Source organism: Symphalangus syndactylus, chromosome 5 (genome assembly GCF_028878055.3).
Source record: "Symphalangus syndactylus isolate Jambi chromosome 5, NHGRI_mSymSyn1-v2.1_pri, whole genome shotgun sequence".
NCBI classification, from domain to species: Eukaryota; Metazoa; Chordata; class Mammalia; order Primates; family Hylobatidae; genus Symphalangus; species Symphalangus syndactylus.
In genome coordinates, this window is record NC_072427.2 from 15469823 (window position 1) to 15496617 (window position 26795).

The window sequence follows — 26795 nt, forward strand, 5'->3', positions numbered from 1 at the left end:
AGCACCCTCCTCATTGCTGATGCTAGTAGCCTTTCTCTCTCTCTCTTTACCTTTTAAAAATGATGAAATATAGGCCAGGTGCTGTGGCTCACGCCTGTAATCACTGCACTTTTGGAAGCCGAGGCAAGGGGAACATTTGAACCCCGGAGTTTGAGACCAGCCTGGATAACATGGCAAGACCCCATCTCTACGAATAATAAAAAAATTAGCCGAGGGTGGTGGCACACACCTGTATTCCTAGCTACTGAGGAGGCTGAGGTGGGAGGATCCTTTGAGCCCAGGAGGTCGAGGCTGCAGTAAGCTGTGACCCTGTCTCAAAAAAAAAAAAAAAAAAAGGAATTACAACCATCTACATTAGTGGCCTCTTTTCAGGCCTCTTCCAACTTGATCTCACTGATGACTATGCTTTCCTTGAAATTGTCTTATTCAGCTTCCATAATACCCTTTCTTTGTCCTCCCATAGTCTCTTAGGTTGTTCTTTGATTACTCCTCTCTGCTCATCCCATTTGCTGACACCTCCCCTCTTTCTGTCCTTTGTTGTCATCCACTTCCAGAACTCAAGCTTTCATCTCACTCCTTAGTGCCACACAAGTATTTCCTACCTGGTCATTCCACAGGCACTTCAAACTCAGCATGTACAAAATAAACTCATGAGTGGAAGCTCCTGTCCCTACTTGAATCCTTCAATCTGCTCTTCTTCCTGTATTCCCAAACTTTGTTCAAATGAGCAAAAAATTGTATTCTTGACCTCAGATTTTTTCTTTCTATGCCCCACCTTCAGCTGGTTCCCTTGTGCTATTGGTTCTTATTTCTAAATGTCTCTAGTTCATCTTCTCACCATCCCTATGACAGAGGTCTTTATTGTCTCTTGCCTGGGTTTTTGCAAGAGTGTCCCTCCCAGCTGCTCATTCTTCCATCTGTTCCCCATTCCACAGTGCTGCCACTTACTAAAAGGAAGAAAGAAAATCAAAACCTGAGTTACTGGATCATCAAAAGTATTCTTCCTATAGAATAATGATCATTCTGGGCCCGGCACGGTGGCTCACACCTGTAATCCTAGCACTTTGGGAGGCCGAGGCAGGCAGATCACCCGAGGTCAAGAGTTCAAGACCAGCCTGGCCAACATGGCGAAACCCCGTCTCTATTAAAAATACAAAAAAAAAGTATCCAGGCATGGTGGTGCGTGCCTGTAGTGGCAGCTACTCGGGAAGCTGAGGCACAAGAATTGCTTGAACCCAGGTAGCGGAGGTTGCAGTGAGCTGAGATTGGGCCACTGCACTTCAGCCTGGGTGACAGAGGGAGACTCCTTCTCAATTAAAAAAAAAAAAGAACATTGAAAGCACCAATGAAGTTTTTCTGAAAATAAGAAAAATATGGTTCTGAAGGTGAAGCAAACAAGCATCCTTTACCTTTAGGGAAAAGGCATATGAAGAGGATTCACCTAAGTTACAGTTGGCCAATAAACACGAAAAATGTGCAATTTCAGTTATAATCAAGTGCCAAACAAGGAAATGCCAGTATTATTATTTTACCTACAAAATGAGCAAAGATTTTTAAAAGTACAATAGAATTCAGCCCTGCTGAGGGTAACAAAAGGAGGGTACTTTTCCGGTGAGGCTTTGTGCAGAAGGCAAATTAATAAAGGGAGCATTCAGTAATTACACCTCTATGAATCAGCCGTACGAAAACGCAGGATGCATTTATAAATACATACATACATAAAGATTTCTGTATGAAGATATTCAGCCCAGCCTTATCTTTTAAATTATTATCTAAATATCAATAGCAGAATAGGCGAGATATCTACACACCAGGATATTATGCCACCATCAATCACTGGGAAAAAAATGTGATATATAAGCATTTAGGGATGTAACATGTTCATCGAAGAAAGGAGGCTACAAAAGTACTTTAATGTCTATTTTGAGTTTTAAATTTTTCATGTAACGATTTAGAAACTCATCTAATTTGATCAGGTGACTTAGGCAAATCATTCAAATCTTTTTGCGTTTCCTCTGCAATGGCGACAATACTTGCCATACAGGATTGTGGAAGTTAAATGGGATAACTGGCGTTGAAACGTTCCAGGCTCATAAGCAGGACTCAATGTTCCTTCCCTTCCCCTTTAGTGTATGGCTTCTTACATCTGGGGAGGAGTCCGACCAAAGATCGATTCCAAGCTTCGCTTCTTGGATGAGCGAGGGAAACTAGGCGCTAACTTTCCTATTCATCCCCGCGCCCGTTCCGGGCGGCCGGGACTCAGGGAAGCCAGGCAGCCGCGGTGCTCTCAACTCCTTCCCCGCCGGCGCGCTTCGAATCCAAACTGCGCAGGGCGAGGAGGGGCGGCGTGTTCCGATGACGTAGCCGGCTCTGGAGAGGAGTCCCTTGAGGCTGCGGCCAAGCGAGGGAAGCGGGAGGTGCAGGCCACGCCCGGCCACTCACAGACAGTGACGTCATCCCCCGCCGCCACTCCAGCGCTTCTCAGGCCCTGCTCGCGAGTCCCCCCACCCCGATTACGCACCCGCGACTTCAGCCCGAGGGGCGGGGATTTTCTTGGAGCGACGGGAAGCGACGCCAATCGCGACGAGGCTTCGCCCCGTGGCGCGGTTTGAAATTTTGCGGGGCTCAACGGCTCGCTGAGCGGCTACCCGGAGTGACATCGCCGGTGTTTGCAGGTGGTTGTTGCTCTCGGGGCCGTGTGGAGTAGGTCTGGACCTGGACTCACGGCTGCTTAGAGCGTCCGCCATGAGGAGAAGGTGCGGGTTGCGGGGAAATCGAGGGGACGCGGGAGGGAGCGACGCCCGTCTTGGGTGCGGGGCCTGTTCAGGGGTGCGGGACCCGTGGAGGGTCCCGGGCCTAGATCGTCACGGCAGTCGGCGTCGAGTGAGGCCGGGGGCGCTGAGGGGCAGGGTCTGGAGGCGGCGAGCCAGTGCGAGGGCCGCGGCTGTGAGACCTGACGCGCTGTCCCCCGGCGGCCGCGGGTGCCCGTAGGCTCAGACGCCCGGGTGGGGGCTGAGCGCCGGTGCCCGGACGCGGCAGGGCGGTCGAGGCCGGTGGCCCGGGGCGGCCTCCACCCAGGCGGTCAGCGCTGGCGCTTGGACCCCACCCTCCCCGCCCGCGGCGTCTCAGGTGCCGCTTCTTGGCGCAGATGACTCGTTGTAAACCTTCTGCGGTCGTGGCTTCTCTTTAAAGTTGTTAAGTTTATTTATCGTTGTTTTTCTTTGTTTTATTTTTTTTTATTTTTGTGGAAACGCGGTCTCCCTATGTTGGCCAGGCTGGTCTCGAACTCCTGGCTTCAAGTGATCCTGCCACCTCCGCCTCCCAAAGTGTTGGGATTACAGGCGCGAGCCACCGTGCCCCGCCCGTTATTTTTCTTTATATCTGGCCAGCGGTGTTAACGTTTTGTTCGAATTGGAAAGATAGTTTGTTTCTTTGCAAGTTAAGAAACAGATTATGGAATTCTTTTCCGGTCGTTTTAATAACTTCCTAGGCATTGTTGGGGAGGGACTGTACGACTTGAAATTGGGACCAGACGGTGACACTGCCACTTACCAACCTTGTGACTTCCAAATATTAACTTTATTTTCTGAAAGTTGTGGATGAAGTTTTGTGATGAAACAGCGTTAAATAATTTGTAGTTTTTGGTGGAACTGATTGTTCTAAGGCTTTGTAAGATTCTTCATTTCATGATCACTAATTCTGATCAGTCGTTTTCAAATGCTTGCCCTCAGAATAATGAGAATTGAGTGCCAACATGGTGAAACCCCGTCTTAACTAAAAATACAGAAATTAGTCGGGCCTGGTGGCGCGCCTGTACCCCCAGCTTCTCAGGAGGCTGAGGCAGGAGAATCGCTTCAGCCTAGGAGGCAGAGGTTGCATGAGCCGACATCTCAACACTGCACTCCAGCCTGGGCGACAGAGTGAGACTACGTCTCTTAAAAAAAAAAAAAAAGTCCATTAACAGTTTATGAATTATGTAGGCATCTCCTCTATCAAGGGATTGAATGAAGCAGGAGAAAAAGTTACCCTTTAATGTTGGTTCCAGGCTAATGCATATAATTAACTTTTTTTCTTTTTTTTTTTTTTTGAGACGGGGTCTCACTCTGTCACCCAGGCTGGAGTGCGGTGGCGAGATTGCTCACTGCAGCTTTGACCTCTGAGGCTCAAACGAAACTCCGGCCAGAATTAATTATGGTTATCGATCCCCGAAACAGGTTGTACAGGAGATCAACAAAGCTCCTTCTCTGGAGTGCTAAGAAAAAATAGGGCAGTGGATCAGTGAAGGCTGCCTGAAGGTAGGAAACAATTTAGAGGACCACTGTGAGATATCTTCCAGTCCAGTGATTTATGTTCAGGACTGGAAAAACTGACTCATTTTACAACCTTTGTGTCCTTGAGTGGTAGTCTTTGTATGCACTCTGATTTTTTCAGTGAGTCTAAAAAAAAACTCAGACTTGCTCCTTTTAGGGGATTACCTGAAACAGTTTAGCCAGGGAGTATTTAAGTGTATCATGATAATTGTTCATAATGATTGCTCTGAAGCATCTTAAGATCATACAACTTTTTTGAAATGTCACATTATTCATTCAAAAAGACTTCTTGGGCCCGGCACAGTGGCTCACACCTGTAATCCCAGCACTTTGGGAGGCCAAGGTGGGAGGATGACTTGAGCCCAGGAGTTCAAGACCAGCCTGGGCAACATAGCAAGACCCTGTCTCTATTTAAAAAATAATAATTTATACTAAAAAAGAAAAGAAAAGTACTTCTTGAATGTTTGTTATATACAAGGAACCATTCCAAGTGTTGGGGATGTAGCAGTGAGCAAAAGTGGCATCCCTGCTCTCACAGAGTTTATATTCTAATAGTAAAAGAGGAGTGTAATAAATAAGTTAGTCTTAAATGGTGATAAGTGCTATGTAGAGAAATCAAGGGGATAAGAAGTACTGAAGGTGTAGGAAGGGGGGTTGTGGTTTTAAAGAGATGGGTCAGCAAAGGCCTCCCTGAGAAGGTGATCTCTGAGCAAAGACCTAAGAAGGAAAACGGCGAAGCCATGCAGCATGGGGGAAAAGAGATCTAGGTAGAGGAATCAGCAAATCAAAGTGCCCTAAGCAGGGATGGCGCCTGTTATGTTCCAGAAAGAGCAAGGAGGTCACTGTGACACGAATAGAATGAGCACTGAGATCAAAAGAAATGGCTTTCAGATGGAATGGAGCTCCACAGGTCTTTGGAAAGTCAAAGGCTTTTCCTTAGAGTGAGATGGCAAGTCATTGGAGGGTTCTGAGTAGAAGATTAGGACTTGGGGCTCCTGTGTTGACAATAGACTTAAGGAGGCCAGCATCGAAGCAGGGAGACCAGTTAAGAGGCCCCTACCATACAGCAAAAAGTTGGTGGTGGTGACCTGGACCAGGGTGGGGGTGGTAGTGGTAGCAGCAGAGGTCAGGAGGAGTGAGATTCTGCCTGTCTTGTGTAGATAATGCTAATGGCAGGCATATAAGAAAGAAGTGTCAAGGATGATACAAGATTTAAGTTAAAAAAAAAAATTAAGTTCAGTACAATTTGAATGTTAGGAAGAGTGAGAAATGTTTTTAATTCTTTGAAAATGATCCTCTTACAGGAACTGTCTCTAACTAGAATAATAATAACGGGTGTTTGGTAATTCCAAACACCCATTTCCAACAGGCCAAATTAAATGCGTTATATATTAGTAAAATTTTTTTTTTTTTTTTTTTTTTTTTGGAGACAGTCTTGCTCTGTTGCCCAGGCTGGAGTGCAATGGCACAGTCTCAGCGCACTGCAACCTCCGCCTCCTGGGTTCACTGGGTTCAAGTGGTTCTCCTGCCTCAGCCTCCTGAGTATCTGGAATTACAGGCACTCACTACCACACCCAGCTAATTTTTGTATTTTTAGTAGAGGTGGGGTTTCACCATGTTGGCCAGGCTTGTCTTGAGCTCCTGATCTCAGGTGATCCGCCTGCCTTGGCCTCCCAAAGTGCTGGGATTACACACATGAGCCACCGTGCCCGGCCATAGTAAAAATCTGTAAGTTTTTCAATGAAGTCACAAATCAAAAACATTTCAGATTATGGGCCGGGCACAGTGGCTCACGCCTGTAATCCCAGCACTTTGGGAGGCCGAGGCGGTTGGATCACGAGGTCAGGAGTTTGAGACCAGCCTGACCAACATGGTGAAACCCCGTCTCTACTAAAAATACAAAAATTAGCCAGGCGTGGTGGCGTGTGCCTGTAATCCCAGCTATTCAGGAGGCTGAGGCAGGAGAATCGCTTGATCCCAGGAGGCAGAGGTTGCAGTGAGCTGAGATCACGCCATTGCACTCCGGCCTGGGTGCCAGACTGAGACTCTGTCTCAAAAAAAAAAAAAAAAAGAAAAACCAAAAAAGTTTTAGATTATGTGCCAAGATATTTTTAATAACAGCTCTGAGGTATAATCCACATACCATACAATGTACTTAAATTGTGTAATTTTAGTGATTTTCAGAATATTCAGAGTTGTGCAATCATCACTGCAATCAATTTTAGAACATTTTTATCACCCCTTTAAAATCCCATTAGCAGTCAATCCCCTTTCACCCCATGGTCCAAATTCTCCCCAGCCCCAACTACAAATCTACTTTTCATCTAGGCAAGGTGGCGCACACCTATAATTCCAGCACTTTGGGAGCCCAAGGTAGGAGGACTACTTGAGCCCAGGAGTTCAAGAACAGCTTGGGCAACATAGGGAGACTCTACCTCTACCAAAAAAAAAAAAAAAAAAGGTATTTATTTTTATTTATTTATTTATTTTATTTTATTTTATTTTTTTGAGATGGAGTCTCACTCTGTCACCCAGGCTGGAGTGCAGTGACGCGATCTCAGCTCACTGCAACCTCCACCTCCCGGATTCAAGCACTTCTCCTGCCTCAGCCTCCCGAGTAGCTGGGATTACAGGTGCCCACCACCACACCCAGCTAATTTTTGTATTTTTAGTAGAGACAGGGTTTCACCATATTGGCCAGGCTCGTCTCAAACTCCTGACCTCGTGATCCGCCGGTCTTGGCCTCCCAAAGTGCTGGGATTACAGGAGTGAGCCACCGCGCCCGGCCTAAAAAAGAAGTTTTTTTGTTTAAGTTAGCTGGGTATGGTGGCTGACATCTGTAGTCCCAGCTACTCCAGAGGCTCAGGTGGGAGGATCACCTGAGCCTAGGAAGTTGGGGCTGCAGTGAGCCATGATCGTGTTACTGCACTCCAGCCTAGGTGAAAGAGGGAGACCCTGTCTCAAAAAACCATACAAACCCCAAATCTACTTTTTACCTATTCTGGATATTTCATATAAACGGAACCATAGCTCTGGTCTTTTGTGACTTGCTTCTTTGACTTAGCATAATGTTTTCAAGGTTTATTGCCAAATAATATTCCATTGTATGGCTATATACTACATTTTATTTACCCATTAATAAGTTGATGGCCATTTGTATTTTTTTTTTCACTTTTTGGCTATTATAAGTAATGCTACTATAAACATTTGTGTAGTTTTCGTATAAATGTGTTTTCATTTCTTTTGGGCAAATACCCAGTAATAAAATTGCTGGGTTATATGAACTCTGTTAAACTGAGGGGCTGGGTGCAGTGGCTCATGTCTGTAATCCCAACACTTTGGGAGGCCGAGGTGGGAGGATTGCTTGGGCCCAGGAGTTCAAGACCAGCCTGAGCAACATGGCAAACCTTAAAAAAAAAAAAAAATTAGCCAAGCATGATGGCATGTCTGTGGTCCCAGCTACTTGGGAGACTAAGGTGGGAGAATTGCTTGAGCCCGGGGCGTTGAGGCTGCATTGAGCTATGATCACACCACTGCACTCCAGCCCAGGTGACAGTGAGGCCCTGTCTCAAAATACAAAAAAACAACTGAAGAACGACCAGACTATTTTCCAAAGAGGCTGTACCATCTTGCATGCCCACAAGCAGTGTCTGAGGGTTCTAGTTCCTCTGGATTCTCACCAATACTTTTTGCTATTTTTTTTTATTATACCATCCTGTTGGCTATGAAGTGGTTTTGATTTGCATTTCCCTAATGACTAATATTGAGCATCTTTTCATGCGCTTATTGGCCATTTTTATATCTTCTTTGGAGAAATGTCTATTCAGATTCTTTGCCCATTGTGCTAGATTTTTTTTATTCAGAAAAACGATCACTTTACCTTCTAGATGTGTTACAGAGATAGGCAGCCCTGCTTGTAAACCTTCGTCAGGATCCAGAGTGCATAATACCTCTATTAGGTTAGGTAGGTTAGGAGCATAGGACCCTTTGGCAGGAATTCAGGGCCATTAATTTTACATCTATTGAACAACTACTGTGAGTTAGGGTGTGGTAAAATGAAGATGAATAAGATGTGGTGGTCCTTGCCCTTGAGTTTATGGTCTACTAGGGGGCTGGGGGGGAAATGGTAAGTGAGTGACAAGTCCACAGCTCTCCATAGGAGGTGGTGGCATATAGACAGAACCAAATGTACAAAGCACGGTGGCATCAGAAAATGAGAGCTGCATGTGGTTTATTGAGGGGCGCTGTTCAGGAAATGCCCAGGAAGTTTAGTTGGCCAGAGACCTGGGGAGTGTCAAGTGGGAGAGATTAGCAGACAGACTCGGAGAGAGGTTTTAGAAGGCCTTTCCACAGAAGGTGATTGAAATATTTCCTGAGGGCAGTGGGGCCTTTGAAGGGGAGTAGTTAAGCAGGGATCTGATGGGATTTATTATTATGAACAACTAGCTGTTATATGGAGATTGGCTGGGCAGGGGTAGGTCTGTCAGACTGAGGAGACTGGGATACTTAAGTAATGACCTTCAGAGCAGTGCCCCCGGCTGGCCTGTCTGGAAGCCAGGGTTTTGCATCCAGATCGAATATTGGCCACAGATTGGATCTTAAAAGTTATTTTTAATAAAATGGTAATATTAGGATTTTAACTTGTGCATTCTTGTGTCTTCAAAATGAAGTGCAAAAGGAGTGTTTGCCTGGGGAAGCTCTTTAGTTGGACTTTAGTTGGGATTATGTTAAACAAATGCCTTACTTACTGTTAACATTTCTCTTTTTTTCCTTTAAGTTCTGTTGGACTTGAACTGTTAACATTTCTAGGCCGGGCGCGGTGGCTCACGCTTGTAATCCCAGCACTTTGGGAGGCCGAGGCGGGCGGATCATGAGGTCAGGAGATCGAGACCATGGTGAAACCCCGTCTCTACTAAAAATACAAAAAAATTAGCCGGGCGTGGTGGCGGGCGCCTGTAGTCCCAGCTACTCGGAGAGGCTGAGGCAGGAGAATGGCGTGAACCCGGGAGGCGGAGCTTGCAGTGAGCCGAGATTGCGCCACTGCACTCCAGCCTGGGCGACAGAGCGAGACTCCGTCTCAAAAAAAAAAAAAAAAAAATTTCTAAAGTGAAGGGAGTACAGTAAATTCTTTTAAACATTTGTCAGTATTTGGGTATTGGTATGGCCATCTGGTATAGGTAACAGGTATTTGTGTAGAAATGTTTCTTCAACAAGGACGGGCAACCTCTAAACTGGGATTTCGTGGCTGGAGATATTTTGGATGTGAATGTATTAACAGCTTTGGAGAGACACATCGTAAGAGATCCAGGCTGGTGACTTGTAGAACCACCGAAAGCTCTGAGACAGAAAGGGGCTAATGAAAGTCTCTAGTTCCAATTGGGTGTGGATGGCACACAAAGAGCTTAAGTGTTTAAGTGATTTGCTGCAGGCTTCTCGGCCGAGTAGAAGCAGAGCACATCTAGATTGTAGTTTCTCTGGTGCCAGGGCAGTCTTAGTTGTCCTGTTATACCTAAGAAAAGGGAGAAAAATTTCTATTCTTTAAATGTTCTGTAAAGCAGACTAATGGTTATAATTTTTAAAGTAAGCTTTTCTTAAAAGATACAGAAGCCAGTTAAATTCGTATTTTAGATAAATAATTTTTTGTTAAAATAAGCTTTTGGTAATTGAAGAATAACATACATTCAGAAACGTACAGAAATCAAGTGTAAACTCAGTGAATTTTTCACAGTTGATGCACCTGTGTAAGCAGCAACCCAGAAGCCCTCTACCAGTCACTGCCTCCCCTGAGCCAAAAGAACCACTATCCTGACTTCTGAAAGCATAGATTAGTTTGGCCTGGTTTTGTTTTTGCTTTTTTGTTTTCGTTTTTGAGATAGGGTGTTGCTTTGGTGTGCAGTGATCACAGCTCACTGCAGCCTCATCCTCTCAGGCTCAAGCAATCCTCCCACCTCAGCCTCCTGAGTGGCTGGGACTATAGGCATACATCACCGTGCCCAGCTAATTTTTTTTTATTTTATTTTTTTTTTTGTAGACACAGAGTCTCACTATGTTGCCCAGGATGATCTGAAACTCCTGGGCTCAACCAGTCCTCCTGCCTCGGCCTTGCAAGGTACTAGGAATACAGGCTTGAACTACTGTGCCTGGCCAGTTTTTGCCTGTTTTTGAACTCTCTGTCAATGGAATCACATAGTGATACACACTTGCATATCTGGTGACTTTTGCTCAGCCTAAAGTGTGGGGTTTTTTTTCCTTTCTCTTCCTTCCCCTTACAACTTTTTTTTAGTTGTTTCTTTTACTTCATTAAAAAAACGAAAAGATTTGAGGTATAATTCATACACAGTAAAACAGACTTGCTTTACAGGTAGTTTCTTTTTTTTTTTTTTTTGAGACGGAATCTTGCTCTGTCGCCCAGGCTGGAGTGCAGTGGCGCAGTCTCGGCTCACTGCAAGCTCCGCCTCCCGGGTTCACGCCATTCTCCTGCCTCAGCCTCTCCGAGTAGCTGGGACTACAGGTGGCCGCCACCACGCCCAGCTAATTTTTTTTTGTATTTTTAGTAGAGACGAGGTTTCACCGTGGTCTCAATCTCCTGACCTCGTGATCCGCCCGCCTCGGCCTCCCAAAGTGCTGGGATTACAAACGTGAGCCACCGCGCCCGGCCACAGGTAGTTTCAATTGTATACTGTTATATAATCGCCATCAAGATCTAGAACTATTTCATCACCCCAAAAAAGTAAAATAAATAAATAAATAAATAAAATAGAAAAATAATAATTTGAGCTTTATCCATATCATGTGTAGTGTGTTCATTTTCTTTTTTGAGACAGTTTCGCTCTGTCGCCCAAGCTGGAGTACGGTGGTACGAACTTGGCTCGCTGCAACCTCGGCTCACTGCAAACCCCGCCTCCCAGGTTCAAGCGATTCTCCTGCCTCAGCCTCCCCAGTAGCTGGGATTACAGGCGCACCACCATACCCAGCTAATTTTTTGTGTTTTTAGTAGAGATGGGGTTTCCCCATGTTGGCCAGGCTGGTCTCCTGACCTCAAGTGATCTGCTCCCCTCGGCCTCCCAGAGTCCTGGAATTACAGGTGTGAGCCACTGCATCCAGCCGGTTTGTTCATTTTCATTGCCATATTAGTGCCTTGTAGGAATGTACTATTCATTCTGTTGATAGACATCTAGGCTGTTTCTGTTTCCATGCTATTATGAGTAGTGCTTCTCTAACCATTCCCATATATGTCTTTGGTGAACGTATGTGTTCATTTCTGCTAGGTATGTATGTAGAGGTAGAACTGCTGGGTTCAGCTTTAGTAGATAGACTGCCAACAGTTTTTAAAATAGTTGTACCAATTTACACCATGCCAGCAGCATATGAAAGTTCTCACTTTTCTATATACTCACCAACACTTAATGCTGTCTTTTTAACTTTAGCCATTCTTTGAGCTGCTAGTTGTAATTTAAGAAGAATAGGCCAGGCGTGGTAGCTCATGCCTGTAATCCCAGCACTTTGGGAGGCTGAGGCAGGTGGATCACTTGAGGTCAGGAGTTCGAGACCAGCATGGCCAACATGGTGAAACCCCATCTCAGTGGCTTTTTAACTTTAGCGATTCTTTGAGCTGCCAGTTGTAATTTAAAAATACTAGTCCGGGCACAGTGGCTCATGCCTGTAATCCCAGCACTTTGGGAGGCCGAGGTGGGTGGATTTTTGTGTTTTTGTAAAAATACAAAAATTAGCTGGGCGTGGTGGCACACGCCTGTAATCGGAGCTACTTGGGAGGCTGAAGCAGGAGAATCACTTGAACCTGGGAGGCAGAGGTTGCAGCGAGCTGAGATCTCACCACTGCACTCCAGCCAGGGCAACGGAGCGAGACTCTGTCTCAAAAAAAAAAGAAAGAAAAGAAAAATAAATAAAATGGCCAGGCACGGTGGCTCCACATATGTAATTCTAGCACTTTGGAAGGCTGAGGAGGGCGGATCACTTGAGGCCGGGAACTCGAGACCCACCTCGCTAACATGGCGAAACCCCATCTCTACTAAAAATACAAAAATTAGCTGGGCGTGGTAGCACGTGCCTGTAGTCCCACCTACTCGGGAAGCTGAGTCAGGAGAATCATTTGAACACAAAAGGTAGAGGTTGCAGTGAGCCAAAATCGCACCACTGCACTCCAGCCTGGGCGACAGAGCAAGATGCTGTCTCAAAAAAAAAAAACAAAAAACAAAAAAAAAACACCGAAAAATAGTAATAAATTACCAGATATTTTGTAGGAGTTTCTCACCAGCAAGTTCTTGTGTTAGTTTATTTTACCAACATTTTTGTCTGGTTTTTCTTTAGTAAAAGTATTTATAATTCTGTATTATACTTCCATAGGTAGATCATTGTTGAAAGTCCAGAAGGTTGAACTTCCATGATATAATATGATATGAAATCTTGCATTGCTAGTGGCATTTGGTAGGAAAAGGGATGGGGAGTGGTTAAAGGTGAATTAAGCTGAATGCTTGTTTTCAATTTTTTTTTTTCTCGAGGCCACTGAGGAGCTAGTCTTTTTAGTTCTTGAAAATAGTGCTTTTAGTCCAGAGGCTGTGACTGATGTAACTAACAGGCCTTAGTTTTTGGTTTTCAGTGAGGTGCTGGCGGAGGAGTCCATAGTATGTCTGCAGAAAGCCCTAAATCACCTTCGGGAAATATGGGAGCTAATTGGGATTCCAGAGGACCAGCGGTTACAAAGAACTGAGGTGGTAAAGAAGCATATCAAGGTGGGTTGAATAGTACTGGTCTCTGCATTGGACCAGGGTAAGGATGTTGGTTCTCACCCGAGATAGCATACAGAAGGGACATGTGATCATCAGCATTAGGATAGCACAGGCTCTTCCTGTTTGGTTTGGTTTGGTTTTGAAGTCCTTTCTTGAAATTTGAGGAGGCTGAGTGCGGTGGCTCATGCCTGTAATCCCAGCACTTTGGGGGCCGAGGCGCATGGATTGCTTGAGGTCAGGAGTTCAAGACCAGCCTGATCAACATGGTGAAACTCCGTCTCTACTAAAAATAAAAAAATTAGCTGGGCATGGTGGTGAGCACCTGTAATCCCAGCTACTCAGGAGGCTGAGACAGGAGAATCTATTGAACCCGGAAGATAGAGGTTGCAGTGAGCCAAGAGCACACCATTGCACTCCAGCCTGGGCAACAGAGCGAGACTTCATCTCAAAGAAAAAAAGAAATTTGAGGAGTTTGGTATTTGTGTTGGGAGTTTTTTTCCTCCATTGCCCCAAACTTATGGACTGTTTTCCCTCTTGTAGGAACTCCTGGATATGATGATTGCTGAAGAGGAAAGCCTGAAGGAAAGACTCATCAAAAGCATATCCGTCTGTCAGAAAGAGCTGAACACTCTGTGCAGCGAGTTACGTGTTGAGCCATTTCAGGTCCGTGGCAGCCCACAGGGTCTCTGGGGATCTGTCTGGGGCCTGAGACGTAGAAAGTAATGTTGACTTGGGCCTGCAGATGGAAGGCTTCCTTGTAGGGATGGAGCTAGACGTAAGAAGTGGGGAAAACATGTTGTGTAGTTAATTAGGCCTAGCAGAGTAATTCTCACCTCTGTGGAGAGTCGCCCTGGTAAGAGGTGAAGCAACTAATAGATGATCAAAAAGAAGCTGCTTACCATAGTTTTGCTTTCTAGGAAATGTGATTTTTTTTTTTTTTATAAACTCTGAGAAAAAGGTAGGCTAGATGGTGCTGCACTGTTCTTTCTCTGAAAGAAAATGAAAACAGGAACAAAAGTAACTAATGATTAAAAGGAATACTATGAAAAAACCAACCTTTGTGGGTTTTATCATACCCAGAAGCTGCATACCACTGAACCAGCCAAAATGGCTTCTTCAGAAGAAATGTCTCAAAAGCTGGAATACTGGAGTGCATAGTCCATTTCAGAGCATGCCATGATATCCATTTTGGTATGGAGCTGAGAAGTGGCTATATTGTGGTCCACTGCAAGTCAGGGACTTGAGTGAGGACACCAGCGAGGATGAAATGAATAACTGATGGGGTCCTGAAAATCTCTGCTTAAACCCCTAAAAATAGTGCCAGGATCATAAAAATTAGGACAGATGTGGAGCTTGGAAAGATAATGAGTACACCCATAAGGTTCTCAGATCCCTCTTCCTGTTACAGGAAGACCTGCCTGGATATCTATTTGGAGTTAGCTTAGGGGGGAGACCACCTTTAAAGGGCAAAGGATAATTCATACCTGGTAGCCAAGAGCAATCAGGCAGAAGAGAACATGAAGCGGAGTTTCCTGGAGTCAACATAAATGTCATAAATATAATTGATTTTGGACATAGTTTCTTTTTTCACATTCGATGTGAAATTGGGCGAGAAGTGAGGTGTACAATGATACATCTCCTTTAAGTTACCTGATGTTCCTAGTTCACAATGTTAAATGAAATTGTGTAAATGTATAGGACATTTAAGAAAAATTTATATGTCTATAAAAAATGCCACTTTTTTTTTCCTTGTTAACCAGTTAGGAGTAGAACAGGGACTATCAGATGGGATTTTGTTGGTAAGGTGAGACGATGTTCATAGGATTAGCAGGATGAGTATTTAGATATGAGCTAGGCATGCCACCCTATAGCTAACCCAAAGCAAGCTTTCCAGCCAATTTACTATTTTATTTATTTATTTATTTATTTATTTATTTATTTAGAGACAGAGTCTCACTGTGTCGTCCAGGCTGGAATGCAATGGTGTGGTCTCGGCTCACTGCAACCTCCGCCTCCCGGGTTCAAGCGATTTTCCTGCCTTAGCCTCCCGAGTAACTGGTATTACAGGTGTCTGCCACCATGCCTGGCTAATTTTTCTATTTTTAGTAAAGATGGGGTTTCACCATGTTGGCCAGGCTGGTCTCGAACTGCTGACCTCGTGGTCCGCCCATCTTGGCCTCCCGAAGTGCTAGGATTATAGACGTGAGCCACCGTGCCTGGCTGCCAATTTACACGTTTTATAAAAGTGCCTGGTGCCTGGAGTAGTCTAATCATAGAGACAAAAGGTAGAATGGTGGTTGCCAGGCTTGGAGAAGGGAAAAAATGGGGACTTATTGAGTATGAAATTTCTTTTTTGCAAGAGGAAATGAGTTTTGGAGGTGATGGTCATGATTGCACAACAATATAACTGTACTTAATACCACTGAACTATATACTTAATGGTTAGATGGTAAATTTTATGTTATATTTATTCTACCACAAGTTTTAAAATTGGGGGGGAAAGTACCCTGGTACTTATTCATCTTTCCTCACTGGAACCTTCCTTAGGAGACCCTCTTTGTGCCATATTCTGTTGACCATGAGTTGACTTACTTGTAAGTTTAACTGAAAGTCTGTCGTCCACGCCTTATGTTGTCCTTCTCTTCCTTTGAAGGAATTCACTTGGAATCTTTTAACAGTGGTACATTGTCTTATTCAGGAAGAAGGAGAGACAACCATCTTGCAACTAGAAAAGGATTTGCGCACCCAAGTGGAGTTGATGCGAAAACAGAAAAAGGAGAGAAAACAGGAACTGAAGCTACTTCAAGAGCAAGATCAAGAACTGTGTGAAATTCTTTGTATGCCCCACTATGATATTGACAGTGCCTCAGTGCCCAGCTTAGAAGAGCTGAACCAGTTCAGGCAACATGTGACAACTTTGAGGGAAACAAAGGTACACTGCCTACATTTGTACTTCCTAAAAGTCACTTTGGTTTTCCTCTAGGTATCTTGTAATTGCTTTGTTTTAAAGGCTTCTAGGCGTGAGGAGTTTGTCAGTATAAAGAGACAGATCATACTGTGTATGGAAGAATTAGACCACACCCCAGACACAAGCTTTGAAAGAGATGTGGTGTGTGAAGACGAAGATGCCTTTTGTTTGTCTTTGGAGAATATTGCAACACTACAAAAGTTGCTACGGCAGGTACTGTCTTCTCAAATTATGTCCTAGGATCTCCGTAGTATATAGCAGTTTGAACAAAACTGACAGCTGTTTCTTCAGTCTTAAATAAGGAGACAACATAAGGTAAGAGAATGAGGGAAGCTAAGGATAGTAATATATGATATACAACCTTGATTTTTGTTTAACAGTTAAAAAACCTTTAGCTCCAAGAAAATGAAATTATAGATGAAATAATATTAATCATTTGAATTAGACTAGTGTTTAATTAAAATTTTTTTCAGTTCTAAATTTGAATGCTAATTCTCGGGGTCTGAGATCCTGACAGCCTTACAGCTTGTGTTTAGGAGGCATGAAAACATGCTACTTTGAACTCTCATGAAAGTGTCTCCTCTACCCATGGGTCCAGACATTTCTTTGCGGGAGGCTGGAGGGCTAGCCCCTGTGCTGCTGCTTTGCTGTGAGTGACACTGGCTTTCTATGCTGTAGCTGGAAATGCAGAAATCACAAAATGAAGCAGTGTGTGAGGGGCTTCGTGTTCAAATCCGAGAGCTCTGGGACAGGTTGCAAATACCTGAAGAAGAAAGAGAAGCTGTGGCCACCATTATGTCTGGGTCAAAGGCCAAGGTCCGGAAAGCGGTAAGAAACCCAGTGGGTACTGGGACAGTAGTCTTCTCTTAGCACTTCTGTGTTAGTCATAAAGACTGTTGATTTGGCCAGGCTCAGTGGTTCGTGCCTCTAATCCCAGCACTTTGGGAGGCCAAGGCGGGTGAATCATTTGCGGTCAGGAGTTCCAGACCAGCCTGGACAACATGGCGAAACCCTGTATCTACTAGCCAGTGGTAGTGGCAAGCGCCTGTGATCCCAGCTACTTGGGAGGCTGAGACAGGAGAATCACTTGAGCCTGGGAGGCGGAGGGTTGCAGTGAGCCAAAATCACACCACTGCACTCCAGTCTGGGTGAGAGAGTGAGACCCTGTCTCAAAAAAAAAAAAAAAAAAAAGTAGTGTTGATTTATAATACCTTTGTGGCTTTGCATTATAATTTTACTTAAAAGGGTGGGAACTTTTGCAAACCTTAGTGAATATAAAAGTATGACAGCCACCTTTAACAAGTTTCTTTCTTTCAGCTGCAATTAGAAGTGGATCGGTTGGAAGAACTGAAAATGCAAAACATGAAGAAAGTGATTGAGGCAATTCGAGTGGAGCTGGTTCAGTACTGGGACCAGTGTTTTTATAGCCAGGAGCAGAGACAAGCTTTTACCCCTTTCTGTGCTGGTTAGTACAGGAGTGAGGTCTTTGGTTTGTTTGTTTGGAGACAGGTCTTACTCTGTTGCCCAGCCTAGTCTCAAGTTCCTAGGCTCAAACAGTCCTCCCAACTTGGCCTCCCAAAGTCTTGGGCCACCACACCCAGCCAAAAGTGGGGTTTTCATGTGGCCTGTTCACTAGTTTTTAAGACATCCAGACATTCAACAGGAAGTATTTCCTCTTCTGAACAGATAAAGCCACCTTTTCAAGACATTTAGCATAACTGCCATTCCTGTATGAAAAAGCATTTGCAAATGTTATTGGGAAATATTGGTCTCTTGCTTTCTGAAGCAATATGTCATGGTAGCCTCTAGCTGTGAAGCTTAAGTTTTTATCAGGTGCTTACTTTTTGCCAGGTGCAGTGTCAAACCCTTAATATGATTTCACAGAATCCTCAAGAGGTAAGGATACTAAAGCACATAAATGCTGAGTAATTTAACCCAGAGACATAGAGTGGTAAATGCCAGAGCCTACGTTTGAGCCAAAAGGAGCTTGACTCCTGGAGCCCAGTGAATTCTAGTCTGAACTGAACTGAATATAAAGATGAAGCTATCCCAACTAAATTCAACAGATGTTTCTGCACATTTTCTGTGATCCACCCCTCTACTGGTTGGGCAAGACAGAAAAGCAGAATATGAAAGAAACCGAAGACAAGGCAAGAGATGATGCAGATTTTTGACATTATTTTAGTCTCTATCCTAGTCTCTTAGGCCCTAGTCCCCCAAGCTGATTGTGACAAAGCTGGTTTTTATTAACCACTATATATCTATTACACACACACACACGCCTCTTCCTGTATCAGTTTACTATAAGGAAAGAATCTATTTCCATTTTAGGGAATGGGGGATTCGTAAAATTGGATACTAAATACTAGAGGAATTGTTTTAAACTACTGGGCCTGTATTTTGCAGAGGACTACACAGAAAGTCTGCTCCAGCTCCACGATGCTGAGATTGTGCGGTTAAAAAACTACTATGAAGTTCACAAGGAACTCTTTGAAGGTGTCCAGAAGTGGGAAGAAACCTGGAGGCTTTTCTTAGAGTTTGAGGTATTGCCTTAGTTTTTGTGTTTTTAACTGTTAAGAAAGCATGCCAGGTACGGAATCAGTCCAGTTAGCTTTGTTCTTTGCCAGGCTTTTGATACCTCATCTTTATCATTCTCTCTGAATTTCTGCTGACTGCCTCTATTTGGTATGCTTATCTACAGGGTCTTTTAAGAGAAAAGCCCAAAATTAATGGCTTAAATAAAGTAGGCATTTCTTGCATGAATGAGGTTCAGAGGTGGGCAGTGTGGGGCAGGCATGGCAGATCTGCACAGTGAGCAGGACCCCAGGCTTCTCTGGCCCAGGGCGCTCCCCCACCACTAAGGGTGGACCTCATCTTCAGGGCCAGGATGGCTGCTAGAGCTCCCACCCTAATGGCACTTTTTTTTTTTTTTTTTTTTGAGGTGGAGTTTCGCTCTTGTTGCCCAGGCTGGAGTGCAATGGCACGATCTTGTCTCCACCTCACAGGTTGAAGCGATTCTCCTACCTCAGCCTCCCGAGTAGCTGGGATTACAGGCATGCACCACCATGCCCAGCTAATTTTTTGTATTTTTAGTAGGGATGGGGTTTCACCATGTTGGCCAGGCTGGTCTCAAACTCCTGACTTCAGATGATCTGCCCACCTCGGCCTCCCACAGTGCTGGGATCACAGGCGTGAGCCACCATGCCTGGCCCAATGGCACATGTCATACAGTGTGGTGGAGGAAGGAACAAAGAAGGCATTGCCCCTCACTCCTTCAAGAGCTCTTCCCGGCTCTCTTCACAGCACCGTGGCTCACATGCTTTGTCACCTGCTGGTGAGGCTGGGTGAATTGCTGCCCCAGGTAAATTCTGGTTCTGTTAAACTAAGGAAGGAGAGAAGAATGGATGTTGGGGCAGGCAACTAACATTCTCTACCATTCCAGCTTTTGCTATGCTTAGAATATTGCATGGGTATTGATTCCTTTTCTTCTGATAGGCAGCATGGATGGGTTCCTTCAGAGCATTTTAGAGCTCAGGGACTGTGGTAAAGCAAGTGAGGCGTGTAGGGCACAGATTGAGGGAGACCTTGTTCTCGGGTTCATGGTGGCCCTGTTAGAGCTCAGAGGGCCTTCAGAGAATCTGAATTCAACTCCTTCAAGTTTACAGGCAGCAAACTAGGACCCAGAAGTAGAGAGAACTATGGGATATCTTACAGCTGCTTAAGAACAGATGTCTCTGTCCTCAGTTATTCTTTACTTCTGGTTACAACAAGAAGAGTAAACATAAATAAGGAGGCCAGGCATGGTGGCTCACGCCTGTAATCCCAGCACTTTGGAAGGCCGGGGCGGGCGGATCAGGAGGTCAAGAGATCGAGACCATCTTGGCTAACACAGTGAAACCCCGTCTCTACTAAAAAAATACAAAAAAATTAGCTGGGCATGGTGGCGGGTGCCTGTAGTCCCAGCTACTCGGGAGGCTGAGGCAGGAGAATGGCATGAACCCGGGAGGTGGAGCTTGCAATGAGCCGAGATCATCGCACCACTGCACTCCAGCCTCCAGCCTGGGCAACAGAGTGAGACTCCGTCTCAAAAAAAAAAAAAAAAAAAAACATAAATAAGGAGCAAAGGCAGCAACCTTTGTTGACAAGCAAATATTTAAGAAGAAAACAAGAAATGAATTACCATCCTCTTTAGTAACTATTGGCTGTCACCAATCAAGCAGTATGGAAGGGAAACAATTTAATTTTCAAGAATATCTTCTAAATTTTTCTGCCTATGTGCCCCTATTTTTGAGTATACACACCTAATTTATAATTACAAGCTATATACTTGGATTACTATTCTGATATACCGTATATGTTCTAAAAGAAAATACATGCTGCTCCGAGTGTAGTGGTGTTTATAACTCAATGATCACAGCCAGTTACAGATTTGTTCCTCTCCCACTCCCACTGCATTACTTGACTAGAAAGAAGACAGTCAAAAACAGAAAAGTTAACAAAAAGAAAAGTTAAAAAGAATGAGAAGCTTTAACAATTTACTTTTTTTTTTTTTTTTTGAGTCTCGCTCGTTGCTCAGGGTGGAGTGCGGTGGCACAATCTCGGCTCACTGCACGCCACCCAGGTTCAAGTGATTCTCCTGCTTCAGCCTCCTGAGTAGCTGGGACTGCAGGTGCACACCATCACGCTCACTAATTTTTTTATTTTTAGTAGAGATGGGGTTTCGCCATGTTGGCCAGGTTGGTCTCGAACTGTCGACCTCAGGTGATCCGCCCACCTCGGCCTCCCAAAGTGCTGGGATTACAGGCGTGAGCCACCGTGCCTGACGAGAACAAAGAATCTTAGCAGAAGTTATTGGTCTCATGGTGCCATGTTTTCCACTAATTAAAATGTACTTTTCACAGAGAAAAGCTTCAGATCCAAATCGATTTACAAACCGAGGAGGAAATCTTCTAAAAGAAGAAAAACAACGAGCCAAGCTCCAGAAAATGCTGCCCAAGGTAATAATGTTGCTAAGGGTTTTTGGTGCTTGGTTACAAAGATACCTCACTATTTGTATGTCTTTTTCTTTCTATTGTTTAGCCCCAAAACTATTTTCTTCAAAGCTTAGGCAGAGATAATAAGTTATATATTTAGTATAAGCAACTGCATATCAAGGTGTATTCGTTTGCTAGGACTGCCATAATAAAGCCCTACAGGCCGGGTGTGGTGGCTCACGCCTGTAATCCCAGCACTTTGGGAGGCCGAGGCAGGCGGATCACGAGGTCAGGAGTTCAAGGCCAGCCTGGTCTTGATCATGAGGTCAGGAGTTCAAGACCAGCCTGGTCTCTACTAAAAATACAAAATTTAGCCAGGCGTGGTGGCGGGCACCTGTAATCCCAGCTACTCAGGAGGCTGAGGCAGGAGAATCGCTTGAACCCAGGAGGCAGAGGTTGCAGTGAGCCAAGACCACGCCACTGCACTCCAGCCTGGGCAACAGAGTGAGACTCCATCTCAAAGAAAAAAACAAACAAAAAAACAAAACACTATGGACTGGGCAGCTTCGACAACAGCAACTTATTTTCTCACAACTCTAGAAGCTATAAATCTGAGATCAACATGTCATTGGCAGAGTTGGTTTCTTCTGAGGCCTTTCTCGGCTTTGTAAATGGTCGTCGTCTTCTCTGTGTGTTCACATGGTTTTCCCGCAATATGTGTGGCCTAAACACTCCCAGTCATATGAGATTAGGGCCCACCTAATGACCTCATTTTAACCTAATTCTTTTTTTTTTTTTCCCCCAAGAGATGGGGTCTCGCTATGTTGACCAGGCTGGTCTTGGACTCCTGGCCTCAAGCAATCCTCCCATCTCGGCCTCAGGAATGCTAGGATTACAGGAATGAGCCACGATACCTGGCCTTAATTCTCTTTTTAAAGACGCTGTCTCCAAATACAGTCACATTCTGAGGTATTGGGGGTTAAGGCTTCAACATTTGAATTTGGGGGAAACACAATTCAGCCAGTTACATAAGGAAAACTTTTGAGAGAGAGAGTCCTGTGGGCTCCATTACCATTTTCCACTTTGATAATAATAATACCATTTTTGAGTTAAGTCAGGGATATCATTTCAAAATGCTCTCATTTAGTAATTCATCTAATCCTTACAACATCCTTATGAGGTTGCTATTCTTTCCATTGTTACAGACGAGGAAACTGAGGTACTAAGAAATTAGGTAAATCTGGCCGGATGTGGTGGCTCACTCCTGTAATCCCAGGGCTTTGGGAGGCCGAGGCAGTTTGAGAACAGCCTGGCCAACATGATGAAACCCCATCTCTACTAAAAATACAAAAATTAACCACGCGTGGTGTATGCCTGTAATCCCAGCTACGCGGGAGGCTGAGGCACAAGAATCGCTTGAACCCGGGAGGTGGAGGTTGCAGTGAGCTGAGATCGTGCCACTGCACTCCAGCCTGGGTGACAGAGTGGGACTGTCTCAAAAAAAATGTAAATTTGCTCACTGCTTCACAGCCAGTAAAGAGGGCGATTCCAGATTGAACCCCATTAAGTCTGATTTCAGAGTCCTACTCCTAATGTTCACTGCCTGTTTCATATTGCTGATCTTCCCTGTGCTGCCTCCAACTTCAGGCACCAAAATCTTAGTGGTCAAACTTTGGGTTCTTGCCATTTTCCACTCTTGTGTGTTGTGTGAATGAAATGTCCCCAGGCTTTGATTTCTGGTCACTCTGACCTGTACCCATGTGGGCCCAGCTACCTGAAATGAGGCTAATGATGCCCTGAGGAGGAGGAGTCACTCTCTAGGGAAAACATTGCATTTGGGCTTTGCACTAAAGAGTTGAAGTAATTAACATGTCCTTGTTTCTGGTCTCAGCTGGAAGAAGAGTTGAAGGCACGAATTGAATTGTGGGAACAGGAACATTCAAAGGCATTTATGGTGAATGGGCAGAAATTCATGGAGTATGTGGCAGAACAATGGGAGATGCATCGATTGGAGAAAGAGAGAGCCAAGCAGGAAAGAGTAAGTGTGAACGTGAACGCAAATTGGGAAAAGAGGAAGAAGGTAATCTGAGCAGCCCATAGTCTCTGCTAGGGACCAGGGTTTGTTGAATAGGGAGCCCATGGCAGCTCTTTTTAGCTCTGGCTGCAGAGACATGGGCCTAGATTCCTGGCCCTGCTTCTGTTGCCATCCCAGACCTGCTCTCTTCCTGAGATTTATCACTGTTGCTTCTGAATTTCACACAGCAACTCAAGAACAAAAAACAGACAGAGACAGAGATGCTCTATGGCAGCGCTCCTCGAACACCCAGCAAGCGGCGAGGACTGGCTCCCAATACACCGGGCAAAGCACGTAAGGTAAACACAAGGCTTAGGAAACACTGATTTCAAGGGAGTGGGTGAGGGTAGTCCCAGCCACCTCTTTGAAGGGGGCCAGCCCCTCCACACCTGTAGGTATTTCTCATCAGGTGGGACGAGAGACTGAGAAAAGAAATAAGACACAGAGACAAGGTACAGAGAAAGAACAGTGGGCCCAGGGGACCAGCACCGGCACCAGTCTCGAGTTCCCTCAGTATTTATTGATTACTATTTTCACTGTCTCGGCAAGGGGAATGCGGCAGGAGGACAGGGTGATAGTGGAGAGAAGGTCAGCAGGAAAACATGTGAGCAAAGGAATCTGTGTCACAAATAAGTTCAAGGGAAGGTACTGTGCTTGGATGTGCACATAGGCCAGATTTATGCTTCTCCCCACCCAAACATCTCAGTGTAGTAAAGAGTTAACAGAGCAGCATTGCCGCCAGCATATCTCGCCTCCAGTCACAGGACAGTTTTCTCCTAAGAATAGAACGAATGTAGGTACATACATCGGGTTTTACGCCAAGACATTCCATTCCCAGGGGCATGCAGGAGACGGAGGCCTTCCTCTTCTACTAATCCTCCTCAGCACAGACCCTTTACGGGTGTCGGGCTGGGGGACGGTCAGGTCTTTCCCTTCCCACGAGGCCATATCACAGGCTGTCTCAGTACGGGGAAATACCTGGACGATACCCAGGCTTTCTTGAGCAGAGGTCTCTGTGGCTTTCCGTAGTGCATTGTGCCCCTGGTTAATTGAGAATGGAGAATGGCGATGACCTTTACCAAGCATACTGCCTGTAAACATATTGTTAACAAGGCACATCCTGCACAGCCCTAGATCCCTTAAACCTTGATTCCATACAGCACATGTTTCTGTGAGCACAGGGTTGGGGCTAAAGTTGCAGATTAACAGCATCTCAAGGCAAAACAATTTTTCTTAGTACAAATCAAAATGGAGTTTATGTGTTCCTTTTCCACATAGACACAGTAACAGTCTGATCTCTCTTTTCCCTACACCTCTTGCCCTCTGTCCTGCAGAGATGGGAAAGGGTTTTTCTGTTCCTTCATGTCGAGTCCACTTGAGAGTGGATGGAAGGCTGAGTAGCGGCCTATAGTGACAGTCACAGAGTGGCCAGCTTTGGTGTCTGTGCTTGTTGAGTCCTTGCATTAAGTTTGGGGGGCGGGGGGGGCGGGAATGATTGCCAACATTCTGTTAACGATGAAAAGAAAGCTTCAGCGGTTTTCCTGAAAACCTGTAATGCCATTTTCCCTGTAAGACCAAGAGATGGCCTTGTGGTACCATGTGAAAAACAACGTTCACACTTACTAAATGGAACATGTAATGATTCTTCATCTCTACAGCACAAAGTCAGAGAGGACTTTATTATTTATTTTTTTTTTTTTTGAGACAGAGTTTCACTCTTGTTGCCTAGGCTGGAGTGCAATGGGTGATCTCGGCTCACTACAACCTCTGCCTCCTGGTTTCAAGCGATTCTCCTGCCTCAGCCTCCCAAGTAGCTGGGGTTACAGGCATGTGCCACCGCACCCGGCTAATTTTGTATTTTTAGTAGAGACAGGGTTTCTCCATGTTGCCTAGGGTCTTGAATTCCTGACCTCAGGTGATCCACCCACCTTGACTTCCAAAGTGCTGGGATTACAGGCGTGAGCCACTGCACCTGGCCTTTTTTCTTTTTGATAAATAAAAGAGCGTTATTTCTTCTCCCTACTTATATTTTGTAACGTAAATTTATTATTTTTAGACAGTGTCTCACTCTATCACCCACACTGGAATGCAGTGGCACTATCATGGCTCACTGCAGCTCAACCTCCTGGGCTCAAGTGATTCTCTAACCTCAGCCTCCCATGTTGCTGAGACTTACAGGCACATGCCACCATACCCAGCTAATTTTTGGGTTTTTTTGTTTGTTTTTGAGTTTTAGTAGAGATGAGGTCTCACTAAGTTGTCCAGGCTGGTCTCAAACTCCTGAGCTCAAGTGATCCTCCTGCCTCAGCCTCCCAAAGTGCTGGGATTACAGGCATGAGCCACTGTGCCTGGCCTAAAATGTGTTTTGTTTTGTTGAGATGGAGTCTCGCTCTGTTGCCAGGCCAGAGTGCAGTGGCGCGATCTCAGCTCATTGCAACCTCCGCCTCCTGGGTTCAAGTGATTCTCGTGCCCCAGCCTCCTGAGTAGCTGGGACTACAGGCCCGCGCCACCACGCCCACCTAATTTTTATATTTTTAGTAGAGATGGGGTTTCACTCTGTTGGCCAGGATGGTCTCAATCTCTTGACCTCAGAAGATCTGCCTGCCTTGGCCTCCCAAAGTGCTGGGATTACAGGCATGAGCCACTGTGCCTGGCCTAAAATGTGTTTTGTTTTGTTGAGATGGAGTCTCGTGCTGTTGCCAGGCCAGAGTGCAGTGGCACGATCTCAGCTCACTGCAACCTCCGCCTCCTGGGTTCAAGTGATTCTCGTGCCCCAGCCTCCTGAGTAGCTGGGACTACAGGCCCGCGCCACCACGCCCACCTAATTTAATATATTTTTGGTAGAGATGGGGTTTCACTCTGTTGGCCAGGATGGTCTCAATCTCTTGACCTCAGAAGATCTGCCCGCCTCGGCCTCCCAAAGTGCTGGGATTACAGGCGTGAACCTCCCCCTCCCTAGTAGCTGGGATTACAGGCATGTGCTATCACACCTAATTTTGTATTTTTAGTAGAGACAGGGATTCTCCATGTTGGTCAGGCTGGTCTCATACTCCCGACCTCAGATGATCCACCCGCCTTGGCCTCCCAAAGTCTGGATTACAGGCATGAGCCACCATGCCCGGCCCCCTAGAATTTTTTTAATTAAAAAAAAAAAAAAAGTTGGCTGGGTGCAGTGGCTCAAGCCTGTAATCCCAATACTTTGGGAAGCCAAGGTAGGGGGATTGCTTGAACTCAGGAGTTGGGAGACTGGGTAACATGTTGAAGCCCCATCTCTACTACAAATACAAAAATTAGCTGGTTGTGGTGGCACACGCCTGTGATCCCAGCTACTCAGGAGGCTGGGATGGGAGGATTGCTTGAGCCCAGGAGGTCGAGGCTGCAGTGAACCAAGATTGTACCACTATACTTCAGCCTGGGTGACAGAGTGAGACCCCATCTCAAAAACATTTACAGCTGTTATCATTAGCATATCATAAGTTTTGACATATGTAGGTTTACACAATGAAACTGTCACCATAATTTAGATAATGAACATTTCATGGTCCCCAAAGTTTCCTAGTGCCTCTTTGTATTACCTCCCTCCTTCCCTGGCTCCTGGTTTGCCCCCAGCCTCTAGCTGTGGCGAGTAGGGATTTACTCTTTAACTATAGATTAGTTTGCATTTTGAAACATTTTACATAGAATCCCACAGTACATATTTTTTTGTCTGGCTTCTTTCATTTA

At 45.1% G+C, this 26795-nt stretch overlaps 1 protein-coding gene across 13 annotated transcripts in view; it reads left to right on the plus strand.

Annotated features, from left to right (window-relative positions):
- Nucleotides 1–2455: 2455 nt before the first annotated feature.
- PRC1 (protein regulator of cytokinesis 1) overlaps nucleotides 2456–26795 on the plus strand; it is a 29261-nt gene continuing 4921 nt past the window's right edge. For 8 of the 13 annotated variants that reach the window (XM_055277154.2, XM_063640105.1, XM_055277153.2 and 5 more), the window contains exons 1-11: nucleotides 2517–2756; nucleotides 12928–13060; nucleotides 13598–13720; nucleotides 15756–15989; nucleotides 16068–16238; nucleotides 16704–16853; nucleotides 17343–17490; nucleotides 18432–18568; nucleotides 20927–21022; nucleotides 22890–23036; nucleotides 23261–23371. In XM_055277154.2, the coding sequence (XP_055133129.1) occupies nucleotides 2746–2756; nucleotides 12928–13060; nucleotides 13598–13720; nucleotides 15756–15989; nucleotides 16068–16238; nucleotides 16704–16853; nucleotides 17343–17490; nucleotides 18432–18568; nucleotides 20927–21022; nucleotides 22890–23036; nucleotides 23261–23371 (1461 nt within the window). In that variant the 5' untranslated portion in view covers nucleotides 2517–2745. Of the gene's footprint in view, nucleotides 2757–10341; nucleotides 10420–12927; nucleotides 13061–13597; nucleotides 13721–15755; nucleotides 15990–16067; nucleotides 16239–16703; nucleotides 16854–17342; nucleotides 17491–18431; nucleotides 18569–20926; nucleotides 21023–22889; nucleotides 23037–23260; nucleotides 23372–26795 lie in introns of all 13 variants that reach the window. The other 5 variants (XM_063640107.1, XM_055277157.2, XM_055277160.2 and 2 more) reach the window with 5 other exon arrangements.